The 17696-nt window shown below is 41.6% G+C and overlaps 1 protein-coding gene across 1 annotated transcript; it reads left to right on the top strand.

The window, feature by feature from the left end:
* Positions 1 to 10963: 10963 nt before the first annotated feature.
* LOC139554000 (tetratricopeptide repeat protein 9A-like) lies at positions 10964 to 17492 on the top strand. The gene is made up of 3 exons (XM_071366859.1): positions 10964 to 12144; positions 12689 to 12871; positions 14342 to 17492. Exons 1-3 carry the CDS (start codon positions 11667 to 11669, stop codon positions 14422 to 14424), a joined length of 744 nt encoding a protein of 247 aa, XP_071222960.1. The 5' UTR covers positions 10964 to 11666; the 3' UTR covers positions 14425 to 17492.
* Positions 17493 to 17696: the final 204 nt, after the last annotated feature.

The following is a 17696-nucleotide window of genomic DNA, read 5'->3' as shown; positions in this document are numbered from 1 at the left end:
TGCGTCTCCTCCATTTCTTGAGGACGTAGGGAGTGTAAACTAAGATTGTATGTATGGTTGCATAGGTCAATGCAAGGTTATCTTTACACTTCTTTGCAATTATTTACAATTCAGTAATCTAATGTTTTCAGGATATATTAGCCACGTGAGAGACAGACAGACACACACACACAGAGAGAGAGTTAATGATTTCAGCAGTCAGCCTATTTTTATCAAAGATTAACCACTAGCATTTTTTTTTACTACCAGTTTGTGGGGAAACTCACCAGCCAAAGCAACATGCCCCCCCCCCCCCCCCCCTTACCCAGATGGTGAGCTGATAGCTGACATAGACAGATGCAAAATGATCAATTAGTTAGGCCACTGGAAGACAGATCAAATGGACTTATTATATAGGATGTAGTGGAATAATATGATCAAACGAGCGAGAGAGAACTTAATGAAAAGGGATTGGGGGATTCATTGCCAGGTCTACAACCTACAAATAATGTCCTCGCTATTAACTTTATTGATATGGCGCTATCTGAGTAAGATTATGTCCTTACATAGTGCACTACATTTGACCAGAGCATATAGGGCCCTGGTCAAAAGTAGTGCACTAAATAAGTGATAGGGTGCCATTGGGGAAGCAAACACGGGCTGCGTCAGTGTCAGAGCTGGGATACCCTGGGCTGGCTGTACGTACCTCAGCGAGGTGCAAGTCAGACAGTAGGGGTCAGTGTCTGAGTGACACTTGCTTCAACTTTAACTCGGTTGGAACTTCTAGACACACCCAAACAACTGCAGTGGTCAGTGTCTATTCGGGGGAGTTATTTGCAGTCTGGGTGTGGTGCTGTAGCTGAACGGTAGGCCTATAGACTAAATAACTGTCTGGATGTGGTGCTGAATAGTAGACCTACAGACTAAATAACTGTCTGGATGTGGTGCTGAATAGTAGACCTATAGACTAAATAACTGTCTGGATGTGGTGCTGAATAGTAGACCTACAGACTAAATAACTGGGTGCTGAATAGTAGACCTATAGACTAAATAACTGTCTGGTTGTGGTGCTGAATAGTAGACCTATAGACTAAATAACTGTCTGGTTGTGGTGCTGAATAGTAGACCTATAGACTAAATAACTGTCTGGATGTGGTGCTGAATAGTAGACCTATAGACTAAATACCTGTCTGGTTGTGGTGCTGAATAGTAGACCTATAGACTAAATACCTGTCTGGTTGTGGTGCTGAATAGTAGACCTACAGACTAAATAACTGGGTGCTGAATAGTAGACCTATAGACTAAATAACTGTCTGGTTGTGGTGCTGAATAGTAGACCTATAGACTAAATAACTGTCTGGTTGTGGTGCTGAATAGTAGACCTATAGACTAAATAACTGTCTGGTTGTGGTGCTGAATAGTAGACCTATAGACTAAATACCTGTCTGGTTGTGGTGCTGAATAGTAGACCTATAGACTAAATACCTGTCTGGTTGTGGTGCTGAATAGTAGACCTATAGACTAAATAACTGTCTGGATGTGGTGCTGAATAGTAGACCTATAGACTAAATAACTGTCTGGATGTGGTGCTGAATAGTAGACCTATAGACTAAATAACTGGGTGCTGAATAGTAGACCTATAGACTAAATAACTGTCTGGATGTGGTGCTGAATAGTAGACCTATAGACTAAATAACTGTCTGGATGTGGTGCTGAATAGTAGACCTACAGACTAAATAACTGTCTGGATGTGGTGCTGAATAGTAGACCTATAGACTAAATAACTGTCTGGATGTGGTGCTGAATAGTAGACCTATAGACTAAATAACTGTCTGGATGTGGTGCTGAATAGTAGACCTATAGACTAAATACCTGTCTGGTTGTGGTGCTGAATAGTAGACCTATAGACTAAATACCTGTCTGGATGTGGTGCTGAATAGTAGACCTATAGACTAAATAACTGTCTGGATGTGGTGCTGAATAGTAGACCTATAGACTAAATAACTGTCTGGATGTGGTGCTGAATAGTAGACCTATAGACTAAATAACTGTCTGGATGTGGTGCTGAATAGTAGACCTATAGACTAAATAACTGTCTGGATGTGGTGCTGAATAGTAGACCTATAGACTAAATAACTGTCTGGATGTGGTGCTGAATAGTAGACCTATAGACTAAATAACTGTCTGGATGTGGTGCTGAATAGTAGACCTATAGACTAAATAACTGTCTGGATGTGGTGCTGAATAGTAGACCTATAGACTAAATAACTGGGTGCTGAATAGTAGACCTATAGACTAAATAACTGTCTGGATGTGGTGCTGAATAGTAGACCTATAGACTAAATAACTGTCTGGATGTGGTGCTGAATAGTAGACCTATAGACTAAATAACTGTCTGGTTGTGGTGCTGAATAGTAGACCTACAGACTAAATAACTGTCTGGTTGTGGTGCTGAATAGTAGACCTATAGACTAAATAACTGTCTGGTTGTGGTGCTGAATAGTAGACCTATAGACTAAATAACTGTCTGGATGTGGTGCTGAATAGTAGACCTATAGACTAAATAACTGTCTGGATGTGGTGCTGAATAGTAGACCTATAGACTAAATAACTGTCTGGATGTGGTGCTGAATAGTAGACCTATAGACTAAATAACTGGGTGCTGAATAGTAGACCTATAGACTAAATAACTGTCTGGATGTGGTGCTGAATAGTAGACCTATAGACTAAATAACTGTCTGGATGTGGTGCTGAATAGTAGACCTATAGACTAAATAACTGTCTGGTTGTGGTGCTGAATAGTAGACCTATAGACTAAATAACTGTCTGGATGTGGTGCTGAATAGTAGACCTATAGACTAAATAACTGGGTGCTGAATAGTAGACCTACAGACTAAATAACTGTCTGGATGTGGTGCTGAATAGTAGACCTATAGACTAAATAACTGTCTGGATGTGGTGCTGAATAGTAGACCTATAGACTAAATAACTGTCTGGATGTGGTGCTGAATAGTAGACCTATAGACTAAATAACTGTCTGGATGTGGTGCTGAATAGTAGACCTATAGACTAAATAACTGGGTGCTGAATAGTAGACCTACAGACTAAATAACTGTCTGGATGTGGTGCTGAATAGTAGACCTACAGACTAAATACCTGTCTGGATGTGGTGCTGAATAGTAGACCTATAGACTAAATAACTGTCTGGATGTGGTGCTGAATAGTAGACCTATAGACTAAATAACTGGGTGCTGAATAGTAGACCTACAGACTAAATAACTGTCTGGATGTGGTGCTGAATAGTAGACCTATAGACTAAATAACTGTCTGGATGTGGTGCTGAATAGTAGACCTATAGACTAAATACCTGTCTGGATGTGGTGCTGAATAGTAGACCTATAGACTAAATAACTGTCTGGATGTGGTGCTGAATAGTAGACCTATAGACTAAATAACTGTCTGGATGTGGTGCTGAATAGTAGACCTATAGACTAAATAACTGTCTGGTTGTGGTGCTGAATAGTAGACCTATAGACTAAATAACTATCTGGATGTGGTGCTGAATAGTAGACCTATAGACTAAATAACTGGGTGCTGAATAGTAGACCTATAGACTAAATAACTGTCTGGATGTGGTGCTGAATAGTAGACCTATAGACTAAATAACTGTCTGGATGTGGCGCTGAATAGTAGACCTATAGACTAAATAACTGTCTGGATGTGGTGCTGAATAGTAGACCTATAGACTAAATAACTGTCTGGATGTGGTGCTGAATAGTAGACCTATAGACTAAATAACTGTCTGGATGTGGTGCTGAATAGTAGACCTATAGACTAAATAACTGTCTGGATGTGGTGCTGAATAGTAGACCTATAGACTAAATAACTGGGTGCTGAATAGTAGACCTATAGACTAAATAACTGTCTGGATGTGGTGCTGAATAGTAGACCTATAGACTAAATAACTGTCTGGATGTGGTGCTGAATAGTAGACCTATAGACTAAATAACTGTCTGGATGTGGTGCTGAATAGTAGACCTATAGACTAAATAACTGTCTGGATGTGGTGCTGAATAGTAGACCTATAGACTAAATAACTGTCTGGATGTGGCGCTGAATAGTAGACCTACAGACTAAATAACTGTCTGGTTGTGGTGCTGAATAGTAGACCTACAGACTAAATAACTGGGTGCTGAATAGTAGACCTATAGACTAAATAACTGTCTGGATGTGGCGCTGAATAGTAGACCTATAGACTAAATAACTGTCTGGTTGTGGTGCTGAATAGTAGACCTATAGACTAAATAACTGTCTGGTTGTGGTGCTGAATAGTAGACCTATAGACTAAATACCTGTCTGGTTGTGGTGCTGAATAGTAGACCTATAGACTAAATAACTGTCTGGTTGTGGTGCTGAATAGTAGACCTATAGACTAAATAACTGGGTGCTGAATAGTAGACCTATAGACTAAATACCTGTCTGGTTGTGGTGCTGAATAGTAGACCTACAGACTAAATACCTGTCTGGTTGTGGTGCTGAATAGTAGACCTACAGACTAAATACCTGTCTGGTTGTGGTGCTGAATAGTAGACCTATAGACTAAATACCTGTCTGGTTGTGGTGCTGAATAGTAGACCTATAGACTAAATAACTGTCTGGATGTGGTGCTGAATAGTAGACCTATAGACTAAATAACTGTCTGGATGTGGTGCTGAATAGTAGACCTATAGACTAAATAACTGTCTGGATGTGGTGCTGAATAGTAGACCTATAGACTAAATAACTGTCTGGATGTGGTGCTGAATAGTAGACCTACAGACTAAATAACTGTCTGGATGTGGTGCTGAATAGTAGACCTATAGACTAAATAACTGTCTGGATGTGGTGCTGAATAGTAGACCTATAGACTAAATAACTGTCTGGATGTGGTGCTGAATAGTAGACCTATAGACTAAATAACTGTCTGGATGTGGTGCTGAATAGTAGACCTATAGACTAAATAACTGGGTGCTGAATAGTAGACCTATAGACTAAATAACTGTCTGGTTGTGGTGCTGAATAGTAGACCTATAGACTAAATAACTGTCTGGATGTGGTGCTGAATAGTAGACCTATAGACTAAATAACTGTCTGGATGTGGTGCTGAATAGTAGACCTATAGACTAAATAACTGTCTGGATGTGGTGCTGAATAGTAGACCTATAGACTAAATAACTGGGTGCTGAATAGTAGACCTATAGACTAAATAACTGTCTGGATGTGGTGCTGAATAGTAGACCTACAGACTAAATAACTGTCTGGATGTGGTGCTGAATAGTAGACCTATAGACTAAATAACTGTCTGGATGTGGTGCTGAATAGTAGACCTATAGACTAAATAACTGGGTGCTGAATAGTAGACCTATAGACTAAATAACTGTCTGGATGTGGTGCTGAATAGTAGACCTATAGACTAAATAACTGGGTGCTGAATAGTAGACCTATAGACTAAATAACTGTCTGGATGTGGTGCTGAATAGTAGACCTATAGACTAAATAACTGTCTGGATGTGGTGCTGAATAGTAGACCTATAGACTAAATAACTGTCTGGTTGGGGTGCTGAATAGTAGACCTATAGACTAAATAACTGGGTGCTGAATAGTAGACCTACAGACTAAATAACTGTCTGGATGTGGTGCTGAATAGTAGACCTATAGACTAAATAACTGTCTGGATGTGGTGCTGAATAGTAGACCTATAGACTAAATAACTGTCTGGTTGTGGTGCTGAATAGTAGACCTATAGACTAAATAACTGTCTGGATGTGGTGCTGAATAGTAGACCTATAGACTAAATAACTGTCTGGATGTGGTGCTGAATAGTAGACCTATAGACTAAATAACTGTCTGGATGTGGTGCTGAATAGTAGACCTATAGACTAAATAACTGTCTGGATGTGGTGCTGAATAGTAGACCTATAGACTAAATAACTGTCTGGATGTGGTGCTGAATAGTAGACCTATAGACTAAATAACTGTCTGGTTGTGGTGCTGAATAGTAGACCTATAGACTAAATAACTGTCTGGATGTGGTGCTGAATAGTAGACCTATAGACTAAATAACTGTCTGGTTGTGGTGCTGAATAGTAGACCTATAGACTAAATAACTGGGTGCTGAATAGTAGACCTACAGACTAAATAACTGTCTGGATGTGGTGCTGAATAGTAGACCTATAGACTAAATAACTGTCTGGTTGTGGTGCTGAATAGTAGACCTATAGACTAAATAACTGTCTGGATGTGGTGCTGAATAGTAGACCTATAGACTAAATAACTGTCTGGTTTTGGTGCTGAATAGTAGACCTATAGACTAAATAACTGTCTGGATGTGGTGCTGAATAGTAGACCTATAGACTAAATAACTGTCTGGATGTGGTGCTGAATAGTAGACCTATAGACTAAATAACTGTCTGGTTGTGGTGCTGAATAGTAGACCTATAGACTAAATAACTGTCTGGATGTGGTGCTGAATAGTAGACCTATAGACTAAATAACTGGGTGCTGAATAGTAGACCTACAGACTAAATAACTGTCTGGATGTGGTGCTGAATAGTAGACCTATAGACTAAATAACTGTCTGGATGTGGTGCTGAATAGTAGACCTATAGACTAAATAACTGTCTGGTTGTGGTGCTGAATAGTAGACCTATAGACTAAATAACTGTCTGGATGTGGTGCTGAATAGTAGACCTATAGACTAAATAACTGGGTGCTGAATAGTAGACCTACAGACTAAATAACTGTCTGGATGTGGTGCTGAATAGTAGACCTATAGACTAAATAACTGTCTGGATGTGGTGCTGAATAGTAGACCTATAGACTAAATAACTGTCTGGATGTGGTGCTGAATAGTAGACCTATAGACTAAATAACTGGGTGCTGAATAGTAGACCTATAGACTAAATAACTGTCTGGATGTGGTGCTGAATAGTAGACCTATGGACTAAATAACTGGGTGCTGAATAGTAGACCTATAGACTAAATAACTGTCTGGATGTGGTGCTGAATAGTAGACCTATGGACTAAATAACTGGGTGCTGAATAGTAGACCTATAGACTAAATAACTGTCTGGATGTGGTGCTGAATAGTAGACCTATAGACTAAATAACTGTCTGGTTGTGGTGCTGAATAGTAGACCTATAGACTAAATAACTGTCTGGATGTGGTGCTGAATAGTAGACCTATAGACTAAATAACTGTCTGGATGTGGTGCTGAATAGTAGACCTATAGACTAAATAACTGTCTGGATGTGGTGCTGAATAGTAGACCTATAGACTAAATAACTGTCTGGATGTGGTGCTGAATAGTAGACCTACAGACTAAATAACTGTCTGGATGTGGTGCTGAATAGTAGACCTATAGACTAAATAACTGTCTGGATGTGGTGCTGAATAGTAGACCTATAGACTAAATAACTGTCTGGATGTGGTGCTGAATAGTAGACCTATAGACTAAATAACTGTCTGGATGTGGTGCTGAATAGTAGACCTATAGACTAAATAACTGGGTGCTGAATAGTAGACCTATAGACTAAATAACTGTCTGGTTGTGGTGCTGAATAGTAGACCTATAGACTAAATAACTGTCTGGATGTGGTGCTGAATAGTAGACCTATAGACTAAATAACTGTCTGGATGTGGTGCTGAATAGTAGACCTATAGACTAAATAACTGTCTGGATGTGGTGCTGAATAGTAGACCTATAGACTAAATAACTGGGTGCTGAATAGTAGACCTATAGACTAAATAACTGTCTGGATGTGGTGCTGAATAGTAGACCTACAGACTAAATAACTGTCTGGATGTGGTGCTGAATAGTAGACCTATAGACTAAATAACTGTCTGGATGTGGTGCTGAATAGTAGACCTATAGACTAAATAACTGGGTGCTGAATAGTAGACCTATAGACTAAATAACTGTCTGGATGTGGTGCTGAATAGTAGACCTATAGACTAAATAACTGGGTGCTGAATAGTAGACCTATAGACTAAATAACTGTCTGGATGTGGTGCTGAATAGTAGACCTATAGACTAAATAACTGTCTGGATGTGGTGCTGAATAGTAGACCTATAGACTAAATAACTGTCTGGTTGGGGTGCTGAATAGTAGACCTATAGACTAAATAACTGGGTGCTGAATAGTAGACCTACAGACTAAATAACTGTCTGGATGTGGTGCTGAATAGTAGACCTATAGACTAAATAACTGTCTGGATGTGGTGCTGAATAGTAGACCTATAGACTAAATAACTGTCTGGTTGTGGTGCTGAATAGTAGACCTATAGACTAAATAACTGTCTGGATGTGGTGCTGAATAGTAGACCTATAGACTAAATAACTGTCTGGATGTGGTGCTGAATAGTAGACCTATAGACTAAATAACTGTCTGGATGTGGTGCTGAATAGTAGACCTATAGACTAAATAACTGTCTGGATGTGGTGCTGAATAGTAGACCTATAGACTAAATAACTGTCTGGATGTGGTGCTGAATAGTAGACCTATAGACTAAATAACTGTCTGGTTGTGGTGCTGAATAGTAGACCTATAGACTAAATAACTGTCTGGATGTGGTGCTGAATAGTAGACCTATAGACTAAATAACTGTCTGGTTGTGGTGCTGAATAGTAGACCTATAGACTAAATAACTGGGTGCTGAATAGTAGACCTACAGACTAAATAACTGTCTGGATGTGGTGCTGAATAGTAGACCTATAGACTAAATAACTGTCTGGTTGTGGTGCTGAATAGTAGACCTATAGACTAAATAACTGTCTGGATGTGGTGCTGAATAGTAGACCTATAGACTAAATAACTGTCTGGTTTTGGTGCTGAATAGTAGACCTATAGACTAAATAACTGTCTGGATGTGGTGCTGAATAGTAGACCTATAGACTAAATAACTGTCTGGATGTGGTGCTGAATAGTAGACCTATAGACTAAATAACTGTCTGGTTGTGGTGCTGAATAGTAGACCTATAGACTAAATAACTGTCTGGATGTGGTGCTGAATAGTAGACCTATAGACTAAATAACTGGGTGCTGAATAGTAGACCTACAGACTAAATAACTGTCTGGATGTGGTGCTGAATAGTAGACCTATAGACTAAATAACTGTCTGGATGTGGTGCTGAATAGTAGACCTATAGACTAAATAACTGTCTGGTTGTGGTGCTGAATAGTAGACCTATAGACTAAATAACTGTCTGGATGTGGTGCTGAATAGTAGACCTATAGACTAAATAACTGGGTGCTGAATAGTAGACCTACAGACTAAATAACTGTCTGGATGTGGTGCTGAATAGTAGACCTATAGACTAAATAACTGTCTGGATGTGGTGCTGAATAGTAGACCTATAGACTAAATAACTGTCTGGATGTGGTGCTGAATAGTAGACCTATAGACTAAATAACTGGGTGCTGAATAGTAGACCTATAGACTAAATAACTGTCTGGATGTGGTGCTGAATAGTAGACCTATGGACTAAATAACTGGGTGCTGAATAGTAGACCTATAGACTAAATAACTGTCTGGATGTGGTGCTGAATAGTAGACCTATGGACTAAATAACTGGGTGCTGAATAGTAGACCTATAGACTAAATAACTGTCTGGATGTGGTGCTGAATAGTAGACCTATAGACTAAATAACTGTCTGGTTGTGGTGCTGAATAGTAGACCTATAGACTAAATAACTGTCTGGATGTGGTGCTGAATAGTAGACCTATAGACTAAATAACTGTCTGGATGTGGTGCTGAATAGTAGACCTATGGACTAAATAACTGGGTGCTGAATAGTAGACCTATAGACTAAATAACTGTCTGGATGTGGTGCTGAATAGTAGACCTACAGACTAAATAACTGTCTGGATGTGGTGCTGAATAGTAGACCTATAGACTAAATAACTGTCTGGATGTGGTGCTGAATAGTAGACCTACAGACTAAATAACTGTCTGGATGTGGTGCTGAATAGTAGACCTACAGACTAAATAACTGTCTGGTTGTGGTGCTGAATAGTAGACCTACAGACTAAATAACTGGCTGGATGTGGTGCTGAATAGTAGACCTACAGACTAAATAACTGTCTGGTTGTGGTGCTTGGTTCTAGGCCCTCTCCTCTTCTCTCTATACACTAAGCCACTCAGCTCCGTCATATCCTCATATGGTTTCTCCTGACTTTGCTATGAGGTTGACACTCAACTACTTTTCTCCTCCCCCCCTGCTGACAGTCAGGTGGGCGACACCCATCTCTGCGTGCCTGGCAGATATCTCAGCTTGGATGTTGGCCCACCACCTCAACCTCGACAAGACGGTGCTGCTCTTCCTCCCGGGGAAGGCCTGCCCGCTCAAAGTCCTCATGTCACCCCGCTCCTCCACACACTCCACTGGCTTCCTGTCAAACCTCACATCCACTACAAGACCATGGTGCTTACCTAATGAACAGCAAGAGGAACTGCCCCTCCTTACCGAAAACACCTGAAACCCTGACTTCAAAGAGTATCTTAAATAATCCCCCCCCCCCCCCAAAAAAAAAACACTTGCACTTGAATACCCCCCCCCCCCCCCTTCTAGCTCTGACTTTGTTGATAACTACTTCATTGAGGAAAAGTGTACTTGTTATGCCTTTGATATGTGGATGTCCCACCTAGCTATCTTAAAATCAATGCACTAACTGTAAATCCCTCTGGTTAATATTGTCTGATAAATGTCTACATTGTCAATGTAAAATGAGGTAGGCTACAGAGAGGGGGGTATGCAGACATAATCTCTCAGGCTGTCACCTACTGGTGGGATGAGTTCAGACCATCTCTCAGGCCCTTTATCTCTCAGGCCCTTTATCTCTCAGGCCCCCCTGACAGTATAGATAGGGGCCTGAGAGATAATGTCGATTGCAGAGGTTCCCAATTACATTCAACCTTGGGACGATTTTTCCTTGGGCAGATGGTCTCGGGGGACCGGAACATAGTTATAAATAATGCGTAAATTGCATGTTGACTGCAATAATACCAAACAGAATCATTTCAAACCTGTTTTACAGTGAGATACGATCACATATGCCTATCTATTTATTCGTGGGAATAGTTGCGAACAGGGCCCTCTCTACCTGCGAACAGATTTCCTAAATTAAAATCACTTTGAGCCGATTTCCTGGTGATTTTAAAGTCGTTTTATATCCAACAACGAAATGCATTGATTTTTGCTCAGAAAATAAAACCCTCGGGTCGCCTGCTGGGGAACCATGCTCTATTCAGGCTACAAGCTCTGAGGCGAGGTGTTACCGCATCAGGCTGTGCGCACATCAGCCTGTCGAAAGAAACTCATGCAGAGATTCTATAATTCTGATTATATGAAGAGAGAGGTTCGGATGCACGCACGATCGAATCCACTGTCACCGAAGACTGGAAAATAAAAGATATAGCGGGCGAGTGAGGGGTCCAGGCGTGCGTGCACCAGTCTTGCCTAGCGCAAGGCTACGTTGCGACACAAGAAAATAGCTGGGGGATGCACGAAGACAGCACGAATACAGCGGTAGCATGACGCGGGACTGAATCGATACATTTAGAAAGAAAAACCAGTCAAGACATTGGGTCGGCTATCATTTGAGTGTAAAGGTCGTCGAACAGCCGAGGTAATTTATTATCGAGAAGATGAGTGTAAACCAGACTGGGTATGATGGTATTTCTAGAGTGGATGGTGGAACGGTGACGGGCGGCCTCAACATCAGTGGTGCCCCGAAGCTGCAACAGTGTGCTCAGCCTCCCGGTAACCGACCCAGGGATGCCCGGCACCAGCAACATAGCAGCCGGCAGCACCAGCACGGCGGTGTACCTGTCAAACCGCCTTTTTCCGGACGGTCCGAACCCGCGGACGTTGTGAAGCGCGCCATTGACTTCAAGACGCAAGGCACACAGTGTTACAAGGATAAGAAGTACCGGGAGGCGATTGGCAAGTACCACCGTGCTTTATTAGAGATGAAGGGGTTGTGCCGGGTGCTGGGAGACCCTGAAGCCAGCTCTAAGTCTCCTTCCTCGGTGCTGCCTACTATAACCAAGCCAGACAGCCTGACGGATGAGCAGAAAGGTGCCATGGAGAACGCTGAGCTGGAATGTTACAACAGTCTGGCAGGTACATGATTATCATGACATTATTTTATGAAAAGAAACAGGGCGCTTATTATAGGCTGCAGACTTGATGGTTTATTAATGCTTTACATCATCATCATCATCATCATCATCATCATCATCATCATCACCACCATCATCACCACCATCACCACCAGCATCATCATCACCACCATCATCATCACCACCATCATCATCACCATCACCACCACCATCATCATCACCACCATCACCACCCCCATCACCACCATCATCACCACCACCATCATCATCACCACCATCATCACCACCACCATCATCACCACCACCATCATCATCATCACCACCATCATCATCATCATCACCATCATCACCACCACCATCCTCATCATCAACACCACCAGTCTTCTGTTTAGAATTGTATTAAGCCTGCTGTCAAGCTTAGGCATGAAGATTTACATTTAAATTCATACTGTCTGTAGCCATTTAGACTGAATTCCTGTTTGACCAAATTCAAATGAACTGTCTCAATCCTTGTTTTGATAATTCCTGTCTTTCTCTCCTCCCAGCGTGCCTGTTGCAGATGGAGCTGGTCAACTATGAGCGTGTGAAGGAGTATTGTCTGAAGGTGCTGCGTAAGGAAGGGGACCACTTCAAGGCTCTGTACCGCTCTGGGGTGGCCTACTATCACCTAGGAGACTTCCACAAGGCTCTACACTACCTCAAGGAGTCCCACAAACAGCAGCCAGCAGGTGAGGATTAGGCCTTTTCTCAATTCCACCTCTGACTACTCGCTGCCCCTCCTCCATTACATTTGAGCTTTTTCAAAAGGAGGCGAGGAGAGGATTTTGAGGAATTAAACAAATCCAATTGAGATTCTACCTATGCACATTTCATATATCATTCAATTTGATCAATCCCACTCAATTCTGAAACAAGTACTCCACAGGAGAGAGGGGGCTGGGATGGTTTTATGACACCTCACGCCAATCGTAAATTGTACTCCTTTTGGTCTCCAGTATCAAGATTGGAATGTCTTTGTTACAGAGACATTCTGCCGCCCAAAAACGCTAACGTCCAAAGAGTGAACTTCGGGACAATATTTCATAAGTTAAGAATGTTAAGAATGGTCCGTGGGGATCTAAAGAATAATCATGTCATATTTCTTCTTCATTTTGTGATGTTATTAAAAACTGTATAACGAAAAATACAGTAACTTGAAGAGCTTTCACACTGTTCATGTCAGGTTTACATGCTTTACGTTATGTAGGAAATATGAAGAACGATGAAACTACTTTTGTTAAGATATGAATGTAATTCGAGTTTTCTAACGAGATCATAGTTTTCATGTCCGTTGCACATTTAACTAAGCCACGCCCCCGAACGAGGTCATAAGAGCGTGTCAGTGTGATGGAACCGCCCTTTTCGACCAGAGTGCTTAAAAGGACTCGCTAAGATTTACCATGCAGACATGAAGCGTGAGCTAAACGTTAGAAATGGTTAGAAACTCTAAGACGAGAAAGCGTGCAGCTGTGGCTACACGTGGAAATGGTTAGAAATGGTTGGAAATGGTTAGAAATTGTTAGAAATTGTTAGAAATGGTTAGAAACTCTAAAACTCTCAACAGAGTGAGAATAGTTATAGAATGTATCCACGATAAATGTTTCTCTATCGTTCTCTTTCCCCACCCCTTCTCCATTGTGTAACAAGCCGTCATATCTCGTCAGTCCACTAGGGACTTTTGTCTCATGTAAGTGTGTATGTGTATTCTGTGTTATTAGTTAGTAAATAAATAATTAAATACATTTTGTGTAGAACTGAATCATTTAGAAAAGGCTGGGGTTCTTGCGGATTCAAGAAGTCTGTGACGTTCAGAATGAGACTGATATGAGGTAATGATTAATAAATGACTGTTATCAATATATAACTAATATATCTTTAGAGTTTAATTCGGGAGATGGTAACTCGTTAAACCACTTCTTCCCCAAATTCCTAATGAGTTAATTGTTACATGATTAGTTAGTAGTTAGTTGATTAGATAAATAACAGTCATCAGATTAATTAAAGTAAAGTCACGACAATTAAATTAATTTGACAGTGACCCCAAAGTTTACCTGGATGTCAGCAATTCCAATTGGCTGGAAATCGCATGTTTCCCGCTTGAACAGAAGATAATAAAGATTTTTTTTTTGATAAAGCTTTTTCTGTCTTTTGTATTCCAGACACCAACGTTCTCCGTTACATCCAGCTGACTGAGATGAAGATCCGTCGCTCTGCCCAGAAGGAGAAGAAAGAGACCACATAAACAACCAACCAACTCACTTCCTGTTTTAATAACCCACTCACTTCCTGTTTTAATAACCCACTCACTTCCTGTTTTAATAACCCACTCACTTCCTGTTTTAATAACTAACTCCCTTCTCACCTCACGTAAAATGTGTACTTTCTTCATGTGCCAGCCAGACCTAGTACGCCGCGAGTCTCGTGCCGGGATTCAATCCGAAACCGCGCTTGACATTTATTGGTAATTTCCAATTGAGCCGACATCTGCAGTGCTTACCTCGAATGCAACATCTGTAAATGCGGTAACATTACCTTTTTAAATGCGGTAACATTACCTTTTTAAATGTGGTAACATTACCTTTTTAAATGCGGTAACATTACCTTTTTTAAATGCGGTAACATTACCTTTTTAAAAGCGGTAACATTACCTTTTTAACTGCGGTAACATTACCTTTTTAAATGCGGTAACATGACCTTTTTAAAAGCGGTAACATTACCTTTTTAAAAGCTGCATTGTACAAGCGTGCTTGGATTGAATCCCGGCCTTGGTGTTTTTAAAGGATATTTACAGATATGCACAGCCACTTTTATTCATCTTCTTATTCTTCCTGCCAATTATGTGATTCATACCAATGGGTGTATTTTACTACTTGTACACAAAACCACTATATGCCGTATAGAGAAACAGTTGATGCAACTGAAACGGTGCAGCTGCCGTTCGGTGATGGTCAATATCTCCAAAGTTTATGTCTGTGACTAAAGTTGGTCAACATGGAGTCAGATGGATAATGCACAGCACTGCCAGTCAAAACGTTGCACAACGTGTAAATAAGGCCAACAACACTTCTGATGGTGACAGAGTAACAGAAAACACTGCATGAAGCATTTGGCTGTAAAGTGACTCTACTGTGACTGGATAAATTAGGCTAGCACCTGCTCTCCCTCCTCTCCCTCCTCTCCCTCTCTCCCTCTCTCCCTCTCTCCTCTCCCTCCTCTCCCTGCTCTCCCTCCTCTCCCTGCTCTCCCTCCTCTCCCTCCTCTCCCTGCTCTCCCTCCTCTCCCTGCTCTCCCTCCTCTCCCTCCTCTCCCTGCTCTCCCTCCTCTCCCTGCTCTCCCTCTCTCCTCTCCCTGCTCTCCCTCCTCTCCCTGCTCTCCCTCCTCTCCCTCCTCTCCCTGCTCTCCCTCCTCTCCCTGCTCTCCCTCCTCTCCCTCCTCTCCCTGCTCTCCCTCCTCTCCCTCCTCTCCCTGCTCTCCCTCCTCTCCCACCTCTCCCTGCTCTCCCACCTCTCCCTGCTCTCCCTCCTCTCCCTCCTCTCCCTGCTCTCCCTCCTTCACACAAGATGTGTTTCTAACACCTTGGGGCCCCGTTTATACCCGGTTCTACCATGTGTTCTTTGTCCAGATCTTGTCCACATTCCGATGTTGCCCACATTTTTAGACAGGTGTAGACAATTAAAATCCCATTGTTATTGTGATTAGATTTTCTCCGGAAGTAGTCCAGATCGTGTCTACACTTGACACTTACATGTGACTTATGCTATCAGAATACGAAGTTCGGATTGAAAAGTCGCTTTGTGGTCTAATCGTGTTCAGATCTGGTTGACCACTTCAGGATTGTGTTCAGATCTGGTTGACCACTTCAGGATTGTGTTCAGATCTGGTTGACCACTTCAGGATTGTGTTCAGATCTGGTTGACCACTTCAGGATTGTGTTCAGATCTGGTTGACCACTTCAGGATTGTGTTCAGATCTGGTTGACCACTTCAGGATTGTGTTCAGATCTGGTTAAAACCACTTCAGGATTGTGTTCAGATTTCTCCTCAGTCTGGACGTAACCGAGACACATTGGGCGACGTCATCAGCGCTCCTCCCACAAGTCTCCAGAAAACATGTGTTTTGGGACCGAGAGGTTTTCCTTTTCCTTATAACGTCGGAGGAAATACGTTTCTAGCGTGTGAGGAACGTGTTTGCTGGCTTCATGAATCAGAATACTAAATCTGCATGAACTGTCAAGTCTAGACACGGCCTCTGACAGGCATTTTGTCTGGATAACTTACAAATGTAGATGGATCTGGATTTTTTAAAAGGTTTTTAGTATGTTTTGTATTTTTTACCTCTTTTTCTCCGACAATTGGTAGTTACAGTCTTTTCCCATCGCTGAAACTCCTGTACGGACTCGGGAGAGGTCGAAGGTCGAGAGCCATGCATCCTCCGAAACACAACCCTGCCAAGCCACACTGTTTCTTGACACACTGCCCACTTAACCCGGAAGCCAGCCGCACCAATGTGTCGGAGGAAACACTGTACAGCTGGCGACCGTGTCAGCGTGCATGCGCCCGGTCTGCCACAGGACTCGCTAGTGCGCGATGGGACAAGGACATCCCGGCCGGCCAAGCCCTCCCCTAACCCGGACGACGCTGGACCAATTGTGCACCGCCCTATGGGACTCCCGGTCACGGTCGGCTTTCGACACAGCCTGGGATCGAACCCGGGTCTGTAGTGACGCCCTTAGACCGCTGTGCCACTCGGAAGCCCAGAGGTATAAACGAGGCTAAGGAATCACTTTTTCCCCAACCTCCCACTGTTAGAAACCGAGCTAACACCGAGCTAACACCGAGCTAACACCGAGCTAACACTTGTTTTTATATTTATAGATTATTTAGATTTTAAAATCTTTGGCAAGTCACGTTAATACATGGGTATTACCGTTACCTATAATAGATATGTAAAGACTATATTTAGAGATTGAATATAACCGTGTTTACATTGTAAGGGCACATATTTGCTAATTGTCATGACACTTTAAAAAGAAGCATGTCACAAAATATGAAAAAAGGCTAGCTTACTTTATAAAATAAAATGCTTTCTGTATTTGTTTTAATTGTATAATAGCAAAGCTAATTGTGTTTTTGTTTGTTTGTAAACGCAAGCAGGGAAATTCATTCTACAAGACTATCTTCAAGAAAACACAACTGTTACATTATGAAGGTGTTCGACTTATATTCTCGATTACAGTCATTGTTTTTGTATTGCACATGCTTTAGTATCATCAATTAGGCTCTAAAACTATTAAAAGCACATGCCAACCAATCACATTTCGGGAAGAAATCAATCAATACCATGGCTCTCTCTAAAGAGAGGTTGCAAAATAAAAAATTTAAAAAACGTTGAATTCTCAAATTACTTCAATCGTTCAACAGAACACATTCAAATAGAAACATTTTCTGTTATGGTAATATCGCTTACTTAGTCTATTACCTGAACGAGAAGAGAAGAGCTGCGTGAGAGGATGAC

This window comes from Salvelinus alpinus, chromosome 25 (genome assembly GCF_045679555.1).
Source record: "Salvelinus alpinus chromosome 25, SLU_Salpinus.1, whole genome shotgun sequence".
Lineage (NCBI taxonomy): Eukaryota > Metazoa > Chordata > Actinopteri > Salmoniformes > Salmonidae > Salvelinus > Salvelinus alpinus.
This window is presented reverse-complemented; position numbering and strand designations above follow the sequence as displayed.